The sequence below is a fragment of the Suncus etruscus genome, chromosome 1 (assembly GCF_024139225.1).
Source record: "Suncus etruscus isolate mSunEtr1 chromosome 1, mSunEtr1.pri.cur, whole genome shotgun sequence".
In the NCBI taxonomy this organism is placed as follows: Eukaryota; Metazoa; Chordata; class Mammalia; order Eulipotyphla; family Soricidae; genus Suncus; species Suncus etruscus.
The window spans coordinates 24,482,632-24,505,506 of record NC_064848.1 but is presented as its reverse complement, the minus strand read 5'-3'; the positions used below and the strand labels follow the sequence as shown (position 1 = coordinate 24,505,506).

The 22,875-nt window shown below is 49.8% G+C and overlaps 1 protein-coding gene and 1 non-coding gene across 2 annotated transcripts in view; both read right to left on the bottom strand.

Moving 5' to 3' along the window:
• The window catches only part of SHB (SH2 domain containing adaptor protein B), a 110,885-nt gene that overhangs the window by 21,671 nt on the left and 66,339 nt on the right, over positions 1–22,875 (bottom strand). The window contains exon 3 of the mRNA XM_049784145.1: positions 6,888–7,103. Coding sequence (XP_049640102.1) covers positions 6,888–7,103 — 216 coding nt within the window. The remainder of the gene's footprint in view (positions 1–6,887; positions 7,104–22,875) is intronic.
• On the bottom strand, positions 215–321 carry LOC125996313 (U6 spliceosomal RNA). Its single transcript, XR_007491248.1, has one exon. It is a non-coding gene; the product is annotated as a U6 spliceosomal RNA (small nuclear RNA).

The following is a 22,875-nucleotide window of genomic DNA, read 5'->3' as shown; positions in this document are numbered from 1 at the left end:
GGGACACCGGGATTCGAACCAACCACCTTTGGTCCTGGATCGGCTGCTTGCAAGGCAAACACCGCTGTGCTATCTCTCCGGGCCCGCATCTCCCTCTCTTATCAAAACCTGGTGAACCCACATCCCTCTCCCTGATCAATCTGGGAGTGGAATTTTTCTTTCTCTTCTTTTTTTTTTTAAAACTTCTTTTATTAATTTTTTAAAATTCTTTTAAAAAAATATGGAACGCTTCATGAATTTGCGTGTCATCCTTGCGCAGGGGCCATGCTAATCTTCTCTGTATCGTTCCAATTTTAGTATCTGTGCTGTTGAAGCGAGCACTCTCTTTCTCCTCTTGTCTGCCCCAGAATGGAGCTTAGGAAGTGTCAGAGGAGACAAAATCAACGAGTTCCTGGGTTCCACACCCTCCCCATGCTGGCCACTGGCCACGATGGTCACCAAGCTCACTTATTTATGCCTTAAGCGCTTTGCTCTGGCTGTGCCTTCCACTGCTCTACCCCCTCCCACCCCATTATGCACAATCTCGGAACTTCCCTGGATTGACATACTGTTGGTCCGAAAGTTGTGTGCATAGGTAAGGCCAGGGAATGGTGGAAGTGCAGTGGATTCTGAAGTCTGAAAGATTCAGGCTTGGGGTCTGCTTCTGCCTTTACTCTGTGATGCTGGGAATATTTCTGAACCTCTCTGGTCTCCCCAGCCTTGTTTGCTGGCTAGGTAAACACTTTAGCTGGAATGGATGGAGATGCTGGGGGTTCAATGGTGCAGTGAATGCTTTATGGGCAGGAGACCTGGGTTTAACCCCTGGCAGCACATACACAAGAACCATGTTTTGTTTCCTGGTGTTAGGACACAACTTCCAAGCCTCACACATTCAAGGCAAGTACTCTCTCACTGAGTGTCATCTCTAGTGATGAGTGACATACAACATGCAGGGGATTCTTCCCTTTGGAGATCCCATCCAGGCTCAAGAGAGGCCATTCTCTGTACTTGAGATGAAAATGAACCTTGTGTATGCTCTACACTTAAGTCCCAATCCATATTCTTTTTTCCAACTTCCGCTGAATTCCCAACTACCTGGAACCCCTCGGCTATATCTTATTTTGTTCCAGGAAGAACATAACCCCTAATCCCTGCCCCACCCCAAGACCAGTGCCCTGTGCACAGCAGGTGTCTTTAACAGTTTAATTATCAGGTGTCACCCAGGACAGCAAAGAACCTCCATTCATCAATTAAGAAAGGAAACTGGGAAACAGGAAATAGGAAGGGGACATAGGAGTGGTGCTTGTTGTAGATGAGGCTGACCCTGGTTCCACTACTCGCAGTGCCCCTCAAGTAGCACTGGGCGAGGTACCTTCCTGCACCTCCTCAAAAAAAAAAAAGAAACTTGGGAGCAGGATTTAAAATGGAAGTGTTGGCACATGCTCACTCTTTCTCACAAGGCAGGTGCTCCATTGATCCTAGATCCCCACTCTGTGCTGCTCTGGCTGTGATTTCACAAACAAGATGCAGACATGTGCTTGGCCAGGGGCAGTTGCTGCCATGCCAGGTAGAGAGTCCTGGGTCTTCAGCCCTGGACCCCATTACTCCAAGGTGGCCTTGGGTGGCCTCTCCCCTCTGTGGGTGCCATAAAGTGCCTTGGCCCAGGAACAGGGAGGGGGAGAGAGGGTTCATGGAATGTCCAAGACCCTAAGTCCCAGGGGGAGGGGACAGCAGAGCTGTCATAGAATGCTAGAAGGGGAGGCATGCAGAAGGGGCAGTGTGTTGGGGAAAAAAGGCATTGGTGCACGAAGCAGTGAGCAGGACTCTACTTCTAGGCCAGCGTTTCTAAGCCTTTCTCTTACTATGGCCACCTCTTGACTTTGACTTTTCCCTCCTGTTCTACCACTTGGCCCCCTAGTCTGGTGCCATACATTTACGTCAACTATGGGGTATATGGGAGAAGGACCCTAACAGGAAGTGCAGGGCATATTCCAACCAGCCCTGCAGTTCCTAGATACACACTTTCTGTGAGATCAAATCGTCACAGAGCACAGAAAAGAGTCCAGGTGCTCCTTCCGTGCACTTCTGGGTGTCTAACTCTGCACAGGCCAACAGTGAGCTGAGGCTCTAGGGCATCATCGACAAGGCCTGGAATTCTTATAGAATTGGGGAAACTAAGGAAAGGGGAAGGGGAGGCCCTTGCTGTCCTCCTGGTGGAGGTCTCATCCATTTCCCTGTAGTCTTGTGCAAGGAGGGTGTGGGAGAAAGGTGATGATGACAGTGCCACAGCAAATGTTTGGTTTTTTATCCCCAGATGCCCAACAAGAGGCCTCTGTGCTCTCACCTTGCAGACATATACAGGCCCTGGGGGTGTTGCAAATATACCATGGGGGTGGGGCCCAGAGAACAGAGCTCTTCATTGTGAGGGCAGGCAGTGCATGGCCATACTTGAGGAGGCTGCCTTGGCCCTGGGAACATGGCCCACACCTGCACACGGTGCCTGGGCTGGAGGCAGAAGGTGTGCCTGCACCATGGGTCTGCTCATTGAACTCTGAACCCCAACAAGACTCTGCCCCTGTGGGCTGCTGCTTGGCTTTAGGAAACATGAGGGGGGAAAATCCTGCAAAGGGCTCAGTTCCCAAATGCTGAGTGAGGCTAAGTACCTTCCAGTTTACCTGGCTTGGAGCAGCTCCTCCTCCCTGGAGTTGGCACACAATGCAACCAAGGCGGGGGCCCAGCCAATCTCCACCCTGGGAAGAGGCATGAGTTGGCCTCCAGTGAATGGTTGCACCTGATCCCTGTTTTCTGCTTCCCAGCGGCCTCTGAGCAAGCTCACGGCCAATCCTGTCCACGGTGCCACCTAGTCCCTGAAACCACATTGCTGGGGTGGGGCAGGGCTCCTGAGCACTTGCCTTGCTTGTGGTTTGATCTCCCCAGCACCTGCAGTTCCCTATGATCCTGCAGCACAGATCCAAGAATGGAAATACTGAGCACTACCAGATGTGGTCCCAAGCCCGCAAAGTTTGTGTTATTGTTGTCATGGGTATTTATGAAAGACAATTTATGGCTGGAAGGATACTCCAAGAGCTGGAGTGTGTGCCTTTCCCAGTGTACTCAGGGCCCATTATTGGGACACTGCACATATAGCCCTGGGGGTCCCCAATACAGCTGGACAGCTGGGCCCAAGCATGTGAAAACATATTTGATCCACACTGCCCTGCCAAATGGTGCTAGGAAGCCTCCTCAAAAAAAAAAAAAAAAGGCCGGAGAGATAGCACAGCAGCATTTGCCTTGCAAGCAGCCAACCCTGGACCTAAGAGGTTGGTTTGAATTCCGTCGTCCCATATGGTCCTCTGTGCCTGCCAGGAGCTATTTCTAAGCAGATAGCCAGGAGTAACCCCTGAGCACTGCCGAGTGTGGCCCAAAAACCAAAAAAAAAAAAAAAAAAAAAAACAAAAAAAACCACCCCCAAAAAAAAAAAACCCAATACAAGTCGGAGCAATAGCACAGCAGTAAGGCGTTTGCCTTGCACAAGGCCATCCTGGGACGAACCCGGGTTCAATTCCAGGCATCCCATATGGTCCCCCAGCCTGCCAGGATCAATTTCTGAATGCATAGAGCCAGGAGTAACTCCTGAACATCACACTCGCTGTGTGTGGCCCCCAAACAAAAACTAACAACAACAACAACAAAAACCCCAACAAAATATAGCAACAAAAGTGATAAACAAGAGCCAGTGATGGATGGACAGTGGCTGTGGCCACTGGCAGTTCCAGTCCCTGCTGCCACCTTTCCCATTATAAAGGAGCAAGTAAGCAGGTACCCTGGCTGGCAAGCGGCATCATTGGCTGGAAAGCAGATGCCTGGGGCTCGTGCTCTTGCTTGCTCTACGCTGTGTGCTTATGCCAACCTGCTCAATCATATTGTGTTTCAGACACCTTCACCCAAGGGCCTTGGAAGAGAACCTCAGGGGAGCCCCCTTTCCCCAGAAACCCATAAATTCCCACCCAACCCTACAGCCATCTGCTGCCCCAGTCTACACAGGGGTGAGACGAGAGGCAGGGGATGACAAACTACAGGATTGGCTGTCAGGGGGCAGCAAGTTGCCACCCAGGTATACACCTGTGCCCCTGTGCACAGGGCTCCCTAAGCACTGTGCTTGGTGTGGCATTCCAGCAAGCAGTGTCCAAGGCCAGCCCCCTACAGCCCCTGCAGTGTTCCAACAGTATAGTCAGGCATTAGGGTGAAGTGTCCAGGGAAGATCTCTGGGTGGCGGGCTTCACAAGTGGACAGAAGTTCCAGTGTTTGTGAGGGCCAGGCAATGATCTATCTAGGTGTGGCCATGGGTGGACAGGGCGAGATCTGTGACCTCATCGGGTTTTACAATCTCTAGTCACAGCCATTGCTGGACGCACCCCACATTCCCAGATGAAAAGCTGAGCCAGAATATCACATTTGGTGTGTGTGTGGTGTGTGTGTGTGTGTGTGGTGTGTTTTCACAGCAGAGACAACGGCTCTCCACTGGAAGGGACAGTTTCTATCAATCTAATTAGCTAATGTCTCAAAAGGATGAAACACTTTGCTCCCCTCACCCCCCCCCAAGTTACTAAATAAATTCACTTATGTGTCAAACAGAAAACCCAACTGGAAAAACCTGTCCCTCCTTAACATGTGAGCCCAGGGAAGGAAGCGAGGGAGCCCAGTTCTCTTTCCTTACACCCTCCCATTCCCACCCCTTTCTCCGCAGACCTGCTGTTCACACGTGTTAAACATTAATTACAACTGTTACTCATTACAGAGCAGAAAAGCTCCCGGAACAAACACAATGGTTCATTTCCTCGCGCTGGCCCAAGGAATTGTGGGAAGCGGGACAAGGGGGGCCGGACCTCTCGGGTGCCCAGAAGGGTGGAGGGCAAAAGGTGGAGGGTACACAGACCCAGGTGGGCTGGGACAGTGGGTAGGTCTCGGGTGCCTGAGAAGCCTTCCCACACAGGACAGCCTGTTTATTCTGCATGCGCAGAAGGCTGCGTGAGTCACAGGCTCAAAGGGAAGAGCAAGCCTGGAGCTGCGTCTGACTCAGAGTGTTGGTCAGGCATGGGTGGGCATGGGCCAAGGTTAGCAGGTGCCAAGTGCAATGGGCCTCCTAACTATGCCATCGCCAGAGCCACCTCAGGTGAAGAAAGACTAAGACAGACCCTTCCTTCCCACCCACCATGTTCAAGATGCTAACATGATTGTAACAGATCCAAGACTTGGATCTTGCAAGTTGCACTAGCAGGAGGTCCTTTGCTGCCTGACCCTGAGCGAATAGCTCGCCCTTCTTTGAGCCCTGGTCTCAGTCATCTGTGTGATGAATGAAGCCACACCCACCACACTTTCCCGGAGGGTGAGCCCATGCCAGTTGCATAACTGGAGCTCGCTAAACACTCACTTCCTGTCCTCCACCTCTCTTGCTCCCCCCACCACCACCCTAACAGGATTATTTTCAATCAGCCATCCGGCTGGCTCAGAGATGACTCACAATTGTTTAGGAAATAGACATTATCTGGGACCTTCCCTTCCTCCCTTTCTCTGCCCTTTTACCCTTCCTTGAAGAATGTAGGAAGGTGTCAACACTCAAGCGGGCATCTAGCAAAAGGAGTGTACCACACCAGGAGGACAGTGATGAGCCTTCCTCTAGCTGTTGCATGGTGAAAAACAAATACACATGTACTCGATGTGGCAGGAGCAGAATCCCAGCCCAGCCTGGGAGGCCGGTGGGGAGGGAATAAAGGTGTCTAGGACTTCCCCAAGGTGGTGTCACTGTCAAGTCTAGCTGTGACATTCCCACCCCCACACCTTGAACCCAGCAATGAACTAGCACTCTCTACAAAGCATGACTCTGGATATGTACAACAGTATTAGTTGCTAATACTTGTTTTCTATGTCCCCACAACCTACGAACCCAAGAGCTTCAACAACGGGCAGGAGATTCAGAAGCAAGCTCAGACCTAAGGGACTGATGATACCCTGAACCCCCACCCCCAGAACCTCATCTCCAGCACATTATCTGGAATGGGACACAGAGGGGAGTGAGGCAGTGGGGGCCCTATAAGCAGAGAGGGGACTGAAGAAAGGACCAGAACGCCCAGCTCAGAGTGGGGGATTCAACAAGTGTTAGAGGGCCTTGACATCATGCACTGCTGTGCAAAGATGGGCCTCCTGTCACTGCATGATGTGGCTTTGCATGGCACTATTCTCACATACAATGACATTTTCATACAGGTCCTCCCTGAGCACTGATAACAGCCCTTTGATATGAAGCTCTTCAGAGCATTGAGAGCTTGCTTATTCCACTTCTGGAGGTTCTGGACAACCAGGGCTGGGACCAGTTTTATAGATGGGAAAGAGACAGTGTGGTGGCCTGGCATGTCCATGGGCATGAAGTTGCTGGTATGGGCATTTGACTTTTCTGACCCCTTGGGCCCCTGCAGCTCCTGACATGCTTCGGAAGGCCCTGAGCTGAGCTTGTCAGGGCAGAAAAGCCTGCTCAGAGCTGGAGGGGAAGACAGAATCCACTGCCTGACTCCCGGCTCTGCCTGGAAAGGGGTGATGCAGTATACATTATTTATTTATTTATTTATTTTGTAGTAGTGGGAGCCACACTCAGAAATGCTCAAGGTTTATTCCTATCTGCATCTCTGCATATGGGATCACTCCTAGAGGGTACTTTTGGGGACAAAACAGGATGCAGAGGATCAAACATAAACATGCAATCATGTGCACGGCAAGTTTCCTCCCCAGTCGCAGAGACAGCTGTTTAGTGAAGAATGAAAACTATAGGGGGTATGGGGGGGTGTTCCAGACCCACACATATACGTTGGAGATGCTGACCCTAAACTCCCTTGAGACACTTCAAGACTCCTCACCTGCCAGGGCGGGGATGGTGACTCGGTTCCACTCCCAGGGCTGGTCGTACTCATCAGCAGGCCTGTCATCGTCCTGGGGCAGCTTGCTCTCCCGCAACCGGGGGCTGGTGGTGATCTCGGAGTCCGAGTCGATGCTGTGGGCCTCGGGCTCATATGGGGTGTCATATAGCTGGAGGCCCCTGCGCTGGGACCGTACACTCTCCTGCCGCTGGAACTCTGGGGGCAGAGAAAAGGGTACAGGTGTGACATGTTGCCTCTTGGGCTCCTCCTGCAGAAAACTCTGATGCAGCAGTTACAGGGCTGTGATGGAACAGGCATACATGTCCGTCGTCCTAGCTGTGCCAATGCTTTCTCCTTGAGGCCTGGAAGCATTTAAGGGAAGAATGTGTGCATGCACCTTTGAGGGCAAGGCAGGTCCCTATCTGCAGTGTCCAGACTCCTCACAGTCAGGGTGAATCCAGAGCACCTCCAGACTTCCTTCTCCTGCTGTGAGACATGAGTAGACTGGGCAAATTCTCTCTACAGTGGTGTTTCTCAGGATAGTATAATGGTGGGTGGGTGGGTGGGTGGGTAGGTGGGTGTAAGGTACACAGGTGGAAAGCATATCAATGAGAGTATAGTTTGAGCTGACCAGGGGACAACCAAGGAGCAGCAGGAAGGGGATCAAAGTTTGAGAATCACTGCTCTGTCTGTCCATTCTGAAACTCAGTTAAGGGCCAAGTAGGCAGAGTGAAGCTCTGAGTTCCAACACCAGCACCAAACTAGGCGGCACATACTGCTGGGCCGAATATTACCAGGATACCCCATTGACCTCTAAGCACTGCTAGGGAGCATCCTCCTCCCCAACAATAAAGCCCTAACAAGCCATGACAATCCCCCCTGGGATAAGGAGTAATTTTTCACTCCCCTACCAAGGTTCCAGGTATGTTGCCCTCCTAGCATTGCTGCCTATTCCTTCTAACAGCTTTTTCCTCGAACAAACCAGGTTGCAGAGAGAGAGAGAGCAGATGGCCAGTTCCTGGTCTGCTCTGCTCTGTTTTTGATAATTTTTGGGGGCCACCCCAACAGTGCTCAAGGTTGTGCTTGGGGATCAAATCCCCCAAGTGCAAAAGCCTCATACTAGCCCTGGGAGCCAGTCACCTCTTTAGCCCCTTGCTGGCTCTACAGCACCTGGGGAAAGGTATGCACATGTACCCGAAGTTCAAGGAGACATCGGGCTCAGTGTCTAAGAGTGAAGGGATGGAGGACTGAAGGGAAATGCCTGTCACTCTGGGTCTCTGCCCCAGATCTCGCCTCTGGTATGGCCTGAACTTTGGCAAAGCCTCTCTTCCTGGGGTCTGGAGAAAGAGTGCAGGAGTAAGTGATGTGCTTGCCTTGCACATGTTTACACATGCTTCTATCCTGGCACCCTGAACCCTGCCAGCAGTGATCTCTAAGCACAGTCAAGTATGGCACAAAAACAAAGGAAAAAGTTCACTTCCATAGACCCCCCCTCACTTCCCCTGGAAACTGGGATCCCTTATTAGTTGGGGAGGAGGTTCTCTTTTTAAATAGGAGGGGAAGAGAAGTGCTATGAAAGACAATGGCAGGTCACTTAAAAAAAATAACATAACAGACTTATCTAATACTTGCACCATAGTCTGTCAGTCACTTCTGAACCAGGGGATAGTGGATGGGCATAGTCATGTGGGGCCCAGGGCTGGGGCTGAGCTCTGCAAGGTGGATTCCTGTCTTTGAAGAATTCCACAACCCATGAAAACCACTTTCCTCAGGCTTCCTCACACAAGCGACAGACCAGTGCGTGACCAGTATGCCCTCTGCACTGAACCAAGCCTGTAGCATGCAAAATGTCATTTAATAGTGGGGGCCGCACATCTAATCATAGGGGCATTTCCAGTAAGCCCTCACCCTCACAGAATCTGGCTACAAACAGATCTTTAGTGCTTGTGGGTGGCATGGTGAATGATAAAGGGAAGATAAAAAATGGCTCTGGACTCCCAAATTTCAGCCAATTTATGGAAGTCCCTGACTGCAGTGATAAAGCAGCTGGAATAAAGATGCCCAATGCACAAAGCTGAGGGTTACACAATCTTCTGAAGAGAGGCTGCTACGTGAATACCAGCCTGGATGGGACACTCACGCAAGGAACAGATTAGCTATTATATCCTATGGCCTCGTGCACGCACCTCTCAGGATTGATTGTTCCCTAAAGTATAGGCACCTTGGCAAAGTGGGCCTGCTAATGGCATGCAGTTAGGGCAGCAATGCCATCCTGGTGATCATTAGAATGCACTTCCTTTGTATTACACGGCAAATTCAAATTTTCATTAAGGCCCCGACAATAGGGAACAGTTAAGTAAATTATGGCACGCTAACTGGATGGAATATTAAGCAGCTATTAAAATGATAAATCTGAAGAGTATGTGGCTACATGGAAATGCATGCATAAAATTATGCTAAGTTGAAAAGGAAAAACCAAGATCACTTATGGTTGAGCATACACTGTGGGGTTTCCAAACTGACCATGGGCCAGAAACGACACCCCAAAGGGAACCCGATGGTTAGGTTTACCTCCGAATCGAGGCCCTGCACGCTTCGACCCATTGGATGTCTACACCTGGATGCACGAGTGTTGAGATGTGCTGCTATTTGTACAAACATGCATGATGAGGGTCACAAAACGTGGTACAGGCAAGTGAATAGTTACTATGGGGAAGGGAAGGAAATGCTGTATAATTATCTTTGATAGTGGTTTTTAAATAATGGATAAAGATGCTAGTAAAGAAAAAAAATGTAATTAAGACAAGAACATAGGAGGATAAATATGTTTCTAAGCAGGCTGAGCTTACAGGAATGATGTAGAGGAAACAGCTGCTTTCCTGGAGAAAAGGTCTATTTAGGGAAGATCTTCTTTCCCAAGGGAGAGTCACTAGGAGCCCCAGGAAGCTGATGCCACCTGCCCCCACCCTGCTGACTCCCTAGATAGCACTGACTCCAGCCAGATAGCCAGGTAATCCTCCTGGTTCTCCCAGGACGAATGGTACCAGTGAAGAGATGGGTCGTGGAAGGGAGTCAGGAGCTGCTTAGCTACACCAGTTCTGGATTCTTGAACAGTGACCTGAATGATGAAGTGGCATGCTGGGGTTTCAAGCCTCTCAGGCGGGAAGCAGACAGGGTGGGCATTTCTGCTGGCCTCCAGAGGAGGAAGCATTAGAAGGGGAACAGCGGGTGGAGAAAGAATGTGGAAAAAGTTCATTCTTTGGGAGCAGAGAGTGGTGGGTGGAAGGGACGTGGGCACATTCATGAAAGGCAGAGAGGCAGGGCTGCAACAGAGAGAGGGCAGGTCAGGCCAGGGCAAAAGGGGTAAACCATGATTCGTGTTTCTCTTATTCACATCTTTTCTTGCCCCCCTCCCTCTTTTGTTCACTCTTTCTCCTGGTCTCTGTCCCACTCACTCTCTCTCATTTTCATTCTACCCCCAGCTCTCTCCATTATTATTTCTTGTTTTCTTGCTCTCATTCTCTCATTTGCTGTCCTCTCCCTTTTTCTCTAGCTCCCCACCCCTGAAGCTCAAGAGCTAAACTCTGTAGCTACAATTACCTAACTTCAATAGCTACATTAGATTAGATACAGGTTTAAGTCACACACACTTGGACATGAATTTTTTTTGTTTGTTTGTTTTTGGGCCACACCCGGCAGTGCTCAAGGCTTACTCCTGGCTGTCTGCTCAGAAATAGCTCCTGGCAGGCACTGGGGACCATATGGGACACTGGGATTCGAACCAACCACCTCTGGTCCTGGATTGGCTGCTTGCAAGGCAAACGCCGCTGTGCTATCTCTCCGGGGCTGGACATGAATTTTTAAGCGTCAGGCTACCCACCTCATTCTATTCATCTTTTCATTATTATTATTATTATTATTATTATTATTATTATTCAGTCTCAAATCTAGATTTTAAAACTCAGGTGGATAACTAAAAAAATAATCTACCATGCTTTATGATAAATAAAATAAAATAATAAGGGTGGTGGCTAGAGAGATAATAGAAGCATTAAGGTGCTTGTCTTGTACATGGCTGACCTTGGTCCGATCCCCTGCATCACATACAGTGTCCCAAGCCCCACCATGACTGCCCCTACCTCAAAATAAACATAGGAGGAAAGAATCCTTTCTATGTTCCTCTTCTCCCTTCAGGAACAGTGAACAAGGGAATGGGCAGGCATGTCCATGCCTCCTTCCTGTCCCTGCAGCACTGACATTCACTGAATGGATCACACAGATGGAGACCTGCTCTAGGGAGCGTTGGGGCAGGGCACATGGATCAGAGCTCTCCCCAGTGGATGCAGTAGACTTGAGGTCAGAGCATGGGAAAGTGGCATCAGAGGGAGGAAGCTGGAACAAGCAGGCTAGCTTTCCAGCAGGCCCAAGCCTGAAAGGAACTGAATACAACTCAGGGGAGAGCTGGTGGGCCTGCATACACAGGATGGATGAAGCTCACTAGAAATGATAGGTCTTTACCTTTCATTCTCCCTACTAGGCTGGCCTTCAAACCTGTCAAGGATCCCAGATCACAAGGCAGTAAAGCTTAGGAGGCAGAGTGAGGGTTCTAGAGGGCTTGGGGTTTACCAGGATCCAAGTCCAAGAGTGGCGTGATGCACTCGACACAAATCATGGCTGTATGGTCACTTTGAAGAAGGTGACAGAAAATGTCACCTTGGAACATCCCCAAGATAAACATAGGCCCGAGGCTGGAGAAATAGTACAGGTGCATGCCTTGCATGTGGCCAACCCATGTTTGATCCCTGGTATTCCACATGGTCCCCCATGTACCAAGAGTGATTGCTGAATGCAGCGCCAAGAGAGACCCCTGAGTGTCACTGGTTGTGACCCAAAAACTTAAAAAGAAAAACAGGTTTGCAAAGGACTCTCCTAGTGCAGACCTGTGAGCACATGCCCCCTCAGGCTGGCTCTGAGAGGAGGTGGGCACTTCTGCTAGAGCCCAGCAAGGCTTGGGGGAGGCCATATGCTTAGAGGGGGATGTTCCACTGGGACATTTTCTGGTCTGCTGGGCTCAGTGGGGCTCAGCACGCAGAGCCCTTGGGCTGCCTGCTAATGTGAAAAAGCCATGGGGGATGAGGGCTCCCCACAACTCTAACTACACACTCTCACGAAACCTGATGGAGCTAGCCGTGGGAGGAGAGGAAGCAGGACCCCAACCAGCAGGGAACGTGCTGCTTGGACAAGCTGAGTGCTTTGGATTGAAGGTTCAACCATCAGTTTTCCATCAGGTTTCAGATGTGGGGTGTGGCCACCCCTTCCCACCCACAGGGGCCTGAGTGCTAAGTGCAGTGCCCCAGTCTTTCCTTTCAATCTCCCCCACTGTGAAGCTCTAGGGGACTGCCAGGGATGGTGCTGCTTCACACAGGTCACACAGCAAGAGAAGGCAGGAGGCAGTCTGGCCATGTTCACCACACCCAGTGACCCACAGGCAAGTGGGTGGTGAGCCTGACTCCCACTGATCAGGGTTCAAAGGGTGATGAGGGGCCAGGAAAGGAATTTTGGGCGTTTGCATACCAGGCTTGTGTTCTACCACTCTGAGCTACACCGGGGACCACAAAGCTCCTACTCCTACTGGTCTGGGGCCACTTCCGGAGTATTTCTTAGCTAAGATAGTGCGGTGCTAGGGACTGGACCTGGAGTTCCTACCTCCAAGGCCCGACTTCCTAGCCCTATTTTCAGCCCTGGACTTCACCCTGTAATGGCTCGGTGAGAGTTGTGACATGGGAAGAGCAGGGTGCTGGCTCCAACTCTGTACTGTGCCACCAGCTGAGACCACTTTCTCCCTCTGGCTCAGGAGTAACTCTTTTGGGTCAATCAGGTCATCGTGGGATTCCCCTGTTGCCCCAAGGTTTTAGGGGACACATATTTGGCTGAAATAGGTCAGATCAGGCAGCCTGCATGCAATCACTCCAAGACAAAAGCTGCATGCTAGCATATTCCACATCTTCTGAGAGCAGCCCACCCACTCACCCACCCACATGTGACCCCAGTCTGAATGGCACCCAGCAAGTTTTTGGTCACAGACTAAACAGAATGTGGGCTGCTGGCCTCCCTGCAGAGCCAGACACTGTAGAGGGAAACAGCCTTTTCACGCTTCTTGGTACCTTGCAACACCTCTTGCAACACATCTGCTGTCCATCGGTCACACTTCACCCATCCCCACTGGGCTTGATCAGGGGGGTCACCGTCCTGCACCCAGACAAGTTTTTGGCTTGATGCCCAGTGCAGCTGCTTGGCCAGAAGAGCCTGGTGGAGATCTGGCTCACTCTTGGCCCTGGGCTTCCCTGCTTTGGAACTGCTTCAGGAGAGCAGCTAATCCCCCTAGGGATGTGTCCCACCAGGCCCTCAGGCCTCTGTTCCCCTGTAGCTGGGTGAACCTGCCAGCCGCCTTACCCCTGGGAGTCACAAGTCCTTGCATGCAAGTGATCTTGGAGTCTCCCCCTCCACCACCACCACTGAATTAGTGATGATTTTCCAGTCAACACCACTGAAATCCAAACTCATGTGGAAGTAGAGCCCACAAATGGGCTGGGGGCAGGGGTTTCTTTCAACTCAGAGCTTCCACCTCCTGCCAGGGAGGTGGTTCCTTTGTGTCAGTTGAATTGAGACCCAGAGTACCCAGATATGTGTCACACCTTATTCTGGGTTCCTCTGTAGGAGGTGAACCTTTATTCCTTTGGGATGTGCAGGAGATCATGGGATGCTGACCATGAACAGGGACTACTGCATGTAAAGCATCTCCTTCAGCTGCTGAAATTTATCCTTTTCTTATTAGGGGTCATAGGGAAGTGTTGAAAGATTGCTGCTCAGGGCTTATTCTTGGACCTGTGCTCAGGGATAACTGCTGGTAGAGCTTGGAAGACCATAAACAATGTGCAAGGCAAGGCCTTTCAACCTTAAAGTTTACCTTTAAAGTAGCAGGTGAATGAAGCAAGTTGCCCTCCCTCATGCAGCCAACAGAATGGAACCAGAGACTAGAGAGGGATAGTACCAGGGTTAAGGTTCTTTTCTTGCAGCCTGCTGATCTAGCTGTGATTTCATTTAGTGACTTTAGCCCACATTTCATTCACTGAGGCCCTGAACACCACCAGGGATCACTCCTGAGCATAGGGCAAGAAATAACCCCTGAGCTAAGTCAGGCAGACAGACAGACAGACAACACAACACACCCCTTCTGTGTGAGTGTTTTGAGCAGGAACCTATATTCCAGTCTTTTTGCCTTCTGGCTTGAACAGAAACATGGTCTCTGGTTTTCTGTGTGGAATATTACCAATAACTCCACTGGGTTCTATAGGACCTTTCGCCTCAGACTAGAAGAAAGTCCTGGGCTATCTTCGGGTTTCAAGCTTGCTTCTTAGGGTGAGTTCATTCCTTCTAAGGAACTGCACTCAGGATTGGTAAAATGGATAGAAGAAGCTGTGGAGAAACTACAGCCCGTCTGGCTGACATGCCGACAGTGATCCTTGGATTCCATATTGGTAGTAGCACCCAAGAACCAACAGATATGACACTCCACCAAAAGAAAAAAAAAACTTTTTTTTTTGTTTTTTTTTGTTTTTTTTTTTTGGCTACACCTGGTGGTGCTCAGGGGTTACTCCTGGCTGTCTGCTCAGAAATAGCTCCTGGCAGGCACGGGAGACCATATGGGACACTGGGATTCGAACCAACCACCTTTGGTCCTGGATCGGCTGCTTGCAAGGCAAATGCTGCTGTGCTATCTCTCTGGGCCCTTTTTTTTTGTTTTTGTTTTTGTGTCACACCCGGCAGTGCTTAGGGGTTACTCCTGGCTCTATGCTCAGAAATCGCCCCTGGCAGGCACAGGGGACCATATGGGATGCTGGGATTCGAACCACCGTCCTTCTTTATGAAAGGCAAATGCCTTACCTCCATGCTATTTCTCCAGCCCCTTTTTGTTTTTGTTTTTTTTGGTTAAGAAAAAATTCTTTGGAGGTCCTGAGGAAGAGGAATAAGAGTATAAGAGAAGGGAGTAATGAGTAATGTGCTGAAGAGAGAGCTGAGGCTTTTCCAAAGGTGGAGAGAGAGCCCTGGTCCAATCAAGCACGAAAGCAGGAAAGTGCACATCTCAAAAAGTGAGGTATGGGCGCCATATACGTGGGCACCACGTACCCATGCAATATAGGTGCTAAGAAAAAAATTATGATTTTCCCTTGGCTCAGTTGCTGTGGTGAACCCTGGCTGCCAATTGAAGAATCCCTTCACCTCCGACAGGCCTCACCTGGGTGCCTGGGCGGAGTTGCTGCCTCCTTCCCAGAAACATTTCCTGCAGAGTGATGCAGAGACTCTGTATCACTGCAGCAGGTGGGCTGCAGGATTAACAAGGCCTCTTTATCACATCCCAGCAGGGAGCTGCCACTTTTTGTTGCTTTTGTTTCAAGGGCTTTGTCCGAGAGGAGCCAGGTAGGGGCCACTAAGGGTTGTACCTTAGTGAAGTGAAGCTTAGAGAAGTGAAGCTGGGTCTCTGTGCTTTCCAGGCATATGCCCCAGTCCAGGAAACTGCCACTTTTCCTGACCCCAAAGAGCACACATACAGGGGCTAGAGTAATAGAACAGCAGGTAGGGTGCTTGTCTTGCATGCAGCCAATCTAGATTAGATCCTCGGCATCCCATATAGTTTCCCCCCACACTCCCCAAACCTGCCAGGAGGGATCCCTGAGTGCAGAATTCAGGAATAACACCTGAACTGTGCTAGGTGGGGGAGGGGGGAGACAGACAGACAGACAGACAGACAGACAGACAGACAGACAGACAGACAGACACACACACACACACACACACACACACACACACACACACACACACACACAGAGATTCTTCTTTTAGCTTTCCAGTTGCTCAAAGTGGACTTTTCTTCTTTAATTTTTGGGCCATGCCCAGCAGTGCTCAGAGGTTACTCATGGTTCTGCATTCAGTAATTATTCCTAGTAGGCTCAGGGGACCATATGGGATGTCAGAACAGGATCCAGGTTGGCTGTATGCAAGGCAAATAAATGCCCTCTCTGGTGTGCTATCACTCTAGTCCCCAAAGTAAACAGTAAACTTTTTTCTTGGGGGGGGGGTCACACGTAGCAGTGCTCAGGGGTTCCTCCTGGCTCTACACTCAGAAATCACTCCTGGCTGGCTCGATGGACCATATGGAACTGGAACCACCGTCCTTCTGCATGCAAGGTAAATGCCCTACCTCCATGCTATCTCTCTGGCCCCCAAAGTGAACTTTTCTTATCTAGAGCATAGGGAACAGTTTTAGAAATGCTTCCCCACAACCCTCCTGATTTTTGGGTCACATACTCAGTGATACTCAAGAATTACTCCTGGCACTGTGCTTGGGAAACCCTGCCAGGGATAGAACCTGGTTTGTCTATGTGCAAGGCAAGTGCCTGCCCCACTGTACTATGGCTCCAGATTCTAAAAATGTCCTGAAGGGAATTTCATACACAGACATGACACTTCCCTCCCTCTCTCCACATCAACATTGGTCCTCAGGGCACTACCAAGGGTAGTCCTGTACTCAGAGAGGATTCTCCCCTGCACTCAACACAGAAGAGGAAACTGAGGCTGGAGCAGGAAGGGTGAGGAACCAGAGTGGCATTGAGGAAGCTGGGCTGTCTTCTCAGGAAATGGCGCCACTGCAGTCTATCGCCTTCTACTTCACACTCTGCAGGAACAGGCTCCAGAATACCAGCTTCTGCATCTGTGATTGTTCCTACACTCTTCTACTTTGTCATCTTTCCCCACTTGGAGGGTTCCAGAGTTGTGAGGAAACTGATATCTTGGACTTTTTAACTCTCAGATGTACATTTTAATTGGAAAACAGCCCCCAAAGCCCCTTATCATCCCTGGTGAAAGTACTTGATTTTCAGAGACCAAGCAAGTGGTAGCCTTGCAGAGGCTGGCTGATCCGGGTTCCTGGCATCCCATATTGTCCCCCAAGTCTATCAGGAGTGATCCCTGAGTCCAGAGCCAGGAGTGGTCCTGAGCATCTCCAGGTGAAAAAAAAAAAAGGAGGGGGTGGAGTGATAGTACAGCAGCAAGATGTTTCCCTTGCACACGGCCAACACAGGACAGACCTTGGTTTGAGTCCTGGGACCCACATGGTCCCCTGAGCCTGCCAGGAGCAACTTCTGAGTGCAAATCCAGGAGTGACCCCTGAGCACCGCCATGCGTGCCCCACCCAAAAAAAGAGTACTTGAATTCTAATTTCTAATTTCATTTACCTTTTCGTTTTTTTTTTTTTTTTTTTTTTTTGTTTTTTTGTTTTTTTGGGCCACACCCGTTTGACGCTCAGGGGTTACTCCTGGCTATGTGCTCAGAAATCGCCCCTGGCTTGGGGGGACCATATGGGACGCCGGGGGATCGAACCGCGGTCCGTTCCTTGGCTAGCGCTTGTAAGGCAGACACCTTACCTCTAGCGCCACCTTCCCGGCCCCTTTTAAATCCTTTTCTTTTCTTTTTTGTTGTTGTTTTTAGTTTTTGGGCCACACCCGTTTGACGCCCAGGGGTTACTCCTAGCTATGTGCTCAGAAATCGCTCCTGGCTTGGGGGACCATATGGGACGCCGGGAATCGAACTGCGGTCCGTCCTATGCTAGTGCTTGCAAGGCAGACACCTTACCTCTAGCGCCACCTTCCCGGCCCCTCATTTACCTTTTCAACCAATACTTAACATTTTAAAATCTGTGTTTTTAATTAATTTTTTTTTTTTTTTTTTTTTTTGGTTTTTGGGCCACACCCAGCAGTGCTCAGGGGTTACTCCTGGCTGTCTGCTCAGAAATAGCTCCTGGCAGGCACGGGGGACCATATGGGACACCGGGATTCGAACCAACCACCTTTGGTCCTGGATCGGCTGCTTGCAAGGCAAACACCGCTGTGCTATCTCTCCGGGCCCTGTATTTTTATTTTTATTTTAAGTCTGTATTGTAGTTTAGGTTACACTAGTGTAATTTATGGCTTTGATGCGCAAAGTTAGGCATCTTTACCACCACTGAAGTGGCTGACACCATCGGCCACTGTCCCTGTCACTTCTCTGTTTCTTCAATCCAGGCACCCACTCCCAGAAAATCCGAGTTTTGCAATCCAAGGCCATGAGAGTTTGTTATTGTTCAACACTGTCTCTTGTTCAATACTGTTCCCTTGTTTTGTTGCTCTATACTACAATGAGTAAGATCATCTTCCTTCTTTCTGACTTTCTTCACTCATCAAAATACCCTCTAGCTCCATTCAAGTTGTAGCCAACTGCACGGTTTTATCTCTGCTTACAATTACATTGATTCATTGGGTATATGTATCACAACTTCTTCAGCCAGTCCTTCATGAGACATGGGGCAGTTTCCATATCTTAGCTACTGCACATACCTTTTGAATTAAGGTTTTTGTGTGCTTGGGTAGATGCCAAGAAGTGATTGAAGCCACTGCATTATAACCTCCATATTCTAGTGTTTTGAGAAGTCTCCTTACTATTTTACACAAAGCTGAATCAGGTCTCAAAGAGTTAAAGCTCTTCTTGGCCAACCCCAGTTGGAACCCTAGCACCACATATGGTTCCCTGAATATAGCCAAGAATGATCCCTAAATGCAGAGCCAGGATTAAGTCCTGAGCATCTCTGGGTGTGGCCTTATTCCCTACACTGTCCCTTCCAACCTCCCCACCCCACTGCCAAAGACTGGCCTAGGCCACATTCCCACACACAGGCGTTGATGACAGATCTTTTCCTACCCCATCCCTGCCAACATCCCTGCCAAGATTGTTTCCAATCTTTCTGATACATGCCATTCTCACTAATATGAGATGATATCTCACTGTTTCGGTTTACAATTCTCTGATACTGAACATTTTTTTCAGGGGTGCTTGACTTTAAAAGGGATAATTTAAACTACCACAGTTACAAGTCTTGACAACCCTGGATGAAAGTGTGCTTTCAAAGCAGCCTGAATCACTCCTGGAGACATCAGGTTTCACTGCAAAAGACCCCCCCACTCTCTTGTAGACATAAATTTACCCTTACTTTCAGTCAAGGTGATTCTCATCAACCAACATAGGCAGCCAATTATGAAGGCAAAACTCAGGTTCAGGTGATGAGAGCCAACAGGCTACCCCTGAGGAGGAGCATGTTTTGGAACAAGAAATGGTCCCTAGGACCATGGAGACAGCAAGGTAGTTCCTTGCTACCAGAATCTGAAGGAGTTGATTTATTATTTGCTTTTTCGTTTTTAGGCCACACTAGGCGATGCTCAGGAATTACTACTGACAGGCTTGGGGGACCAGGCTTGGTATGGGATGTTAGGAATCTAGGCCAGGTCAGCTGTGTGCAAGGCAAACACCCTGCTGTACTATTGAGGCAGCACATGTTCGTACCCACAGAACTGGCACAGGATTGCAGGTTCCAACTCAAGAACAGGGTTTAGAGTCCTGAGAGGGAACCCAACACAACTCTGAGGGTTGGGTAATTCAGAGTCCAGCCGAGTATTTTTACTTATTCATTAGGAAGTATGTAGTTCCAGAAATGCTATACTGATACTTGACCCCCTGGACTACATTTATCTAGCCAGTCAGAACCCCTTTTTCATATTCTCACCATACCCTGATGAAACCCCAGTTTGGCAGCTTATGGGGAGACATGGTTCTATCAAACCTGGCCTTGCTCTAGAAGTTCATGGTCCTAGTGGGCTCCTTAGCATCTGCTCAAGTTCTACCTGGCTAAGAGGTGCACATTTAACAGAGACAACAGTGAGTTATCAAAGGCAGGAGCTGCATGTCTGACGGTTCTTTATCTGATGCTAGAGGGCTGGCTAAGCTTCATTCTTAAAACAGTCTTGTCAACATACAGGGGGGAGCATCAATGAAGGAATAGGGAAAGGGTGGACCAGGCATCAAGTGGACCTAAGGCCTGATGGCAGAGGTGGTTATTTGTGAGCTAGAATCAAATGCTGAGAGAGAATGCTCCACAAGCATGCGTAAGTGTGATAGTTTATGTACATGAGTGTGTGAAGTACGAGTCTGATTCTATTTATGTGAAGATGAGCACATACAAGTAATATATATGTGCTAGTAGGTGTCCATGAACAAATATGACAGCAACACACTAGTAGGCAGAAACCTGCAACCAGTCTGACCAATGCAAGCTCCAGAGGCTTCCCTGGACCCCCGCTGGGCCCAAGGTCCACAGGTTGTCTTTGGGCAGGGTATTGGGCAGTCATATTGGGCCCCAGGGGATAAGAAGCACTTATCAAGCATGTAAGCCTTAAGCCTCCCTGCCAGGGAACACAGGGTGAGTGACAGGGGAAGAGGCTTCAATCAAAACGATAAGCAGTAAGCAGCCCAAGTTACAATCAGGGACGTGGGCGCTCGCTGAAGTCTCTTTCTTCCTTTTTGCTGGAATGAGATGAAGCTTTGTACTTGCCTTTGGGAATAAGTTATGATGCGATATAGTGAATGAAGAACCTTAGAAGGGAGCGGAGGGGGAGGAGAGGAAAGAAGGAAGCCTATTTGTGTGCATATGTGTTAAGTTAAAAAAAAAAAAAAAAAAAGGGAATTCTCAGGAAGGAAAACAAGCCCAGCTAAAAATAAAAGGTCGTTCCAACATACGTTGCTAGACTGAAAACATTAACCCAGCAGCACAGGGAAGCCAAAGTGGGCTGAAATGAGAAAATAACAAGTCCCCTACCTAAAAATAACTGGGAGCATTCACGAGGCGGCTGGGGATTTTAGCTCAGAGCCTGAAACGAGGTCCTCACTTGGCAGGGAGGGGTGGATGAGGCTGGAATGCAGGTTCTCTTCCAACCATGAAGCCGGCCAGTGAGACCTGACATCAGCCCCCAGAGCATTCCTCCCTGTTGGCTCAGGGATCTGGGGAGCGCAGGACTAGAGTCTGGAGGGGAGCCCAGGCCCCTACTCATCAGACCCAGGACAAACACGTAGGTCCTGCCTTGCAGCTGCCTGCTCTTCAAAGTGACCCGGTGACCTTGCTCGCTTATTGACTGCATTGCCCTAACAAGGGGTCTTTACTTTTCATTTTTAACTGCTCTAGAGCTGTAGCAAGTCCAGGGTGTAAGAGAGTGGCAGGTGTCTGCAAGACCGACGCTCAACTCTCAGCTGTCCCCTTTGGAGCTAGGCAACCACCTCCACTTCCCTGGACCACCTCACTTCTCCATAGTCTGCTGAGGGTCACTTAGCCTCAAGGAATGACAGGTGCTGTGTTATGCAAGCCAGCACTAGCTCTTCTAGCCTCACCTTTGGGTAAGTAATTGACTGATCTCTCAGGAAATCAAGGCACAAAACACAGTTAACCTTCCACTCCCCCAGAGAGCCCTGAGCTCCTGCTCCAGCACTGAAAATGTGTTGGCACCTCTGTGCACTCTGAAACCAGCCTCTGGTAGCGCTTCAGCATCCTGTCAGTGGCGAGGATAGAATGCAAATATCAATCTCACCGGGCTGTGAGAAAACAGAACCAGACAAAGGATAGAACAGAGGCTTGTAAAATGCCAAATGTTACTGATCAGAGCAAATGTTACCAATCAGAGCAGGGTATCCCAGTGCCTTCATCCAGAGTATCAGCCTCAACCCAAGAGATAACCAGACCACACACACCAGGAGAGGATGCCTCATTTCATGCTCTGGCACTGGTGGTTGGGGACAAACACTGCCTCTCTCTGCTGCAGAACAGACACTTGAATCCTATACAACCATTCAGGCTTTTTGTTAGCTCCTCCCCTCCCCCACCCAGCAAGGGTCCCAAGCTTGCAGCAGGGAGGGCAAGGAGGTGAAGGCGAACGAACCCCAATGTAGGCTGCACGTACTACCCTGTTTGTCTCATGCTGTGGGAGAAAAGCCTTCTCCAGAGGACTCCAGTGGGGCTAGGAATGTACATGGCTGTGTGATCAAGCTCTGCCTGAGACCCAGGTTCGATCGCTGGCAGCAAATCCAACCTCACACCCCCCATCACTCACCCCCAAAAGAACACTGAGTCTTCTTCCCTGTGCGTTTGATGGAGCAGATCATATGTTTGTACTTGGCCCTCATCCATGAGAGCCAGGAACCTACAGGAACTGATGTGAAATGACAGCTGAGTAGGGGCTGCCAGACAAGCTTCCTCACTCAAGATCAGAATGGGGGCGGTGAGAGCTGGGAAGGGGCGTCCCTGCCACCCCCCACCCCCGCAGCTGTCATGTTACAGCTGCCCACCGTGCAGAGCAGACACTTCAGATTTCATTCACGTTCCTGACAAAGGCCACATGACCACGGACTGCAGGCACATTCTCCTCATGCTGAGACAAAGAGGTCGACACGGCCCCCACCCCCTCTATCTGGGAACATCTCAATGAGTTCCCCTAGAGTGCAGGCCCTACCCTGGCCCCCTGTGTAAACCCCTGTCCTCTGAGTGCCCTCTTTGGCCCTGCAACTGGGCTGGGAGGCTCTGAGATGGTGGCTTCCAGCTTTACTTCCAGGAGTGAAATCACTCCTGAACCTGTGGTGATGTTGGTGGTGTCAGTGTCTGAGCAATGCTCTGAGCCCAAAGGAGCAGGGGGGACCCCAGGCATGTCTGCAGAGGAGGTCCCTAAAAAACCTCCTTCGCCTGCCCCTTGGAGTGGCCTTTCTTCTCAGCATGCTCTCTTCTCTTGACCTGTGTCTAGCATGCAATACTCACAATGTAACAGGCTGAGTCCCCTCCTCCTGGTCTCTGCAGAAAAGTCCTGACATTAGACCCACCTATTGTACCCTCTGCCCTCACTCCTATCAGAAAGAGGAAAGGCTCTGGATCAATAATCCAGGAGCCAAGCCACTGTTGCAGGCAGGAGTCTTTAAACAGACAATTGGCACATGCCCAACTATTCCACACCTGAGGTCAGATGGTTCTGTTTCCTAGGGGTTTAATTTGCCACTAATTTCTCGTTCAGAGTTGACCAGGAAGCTTCTG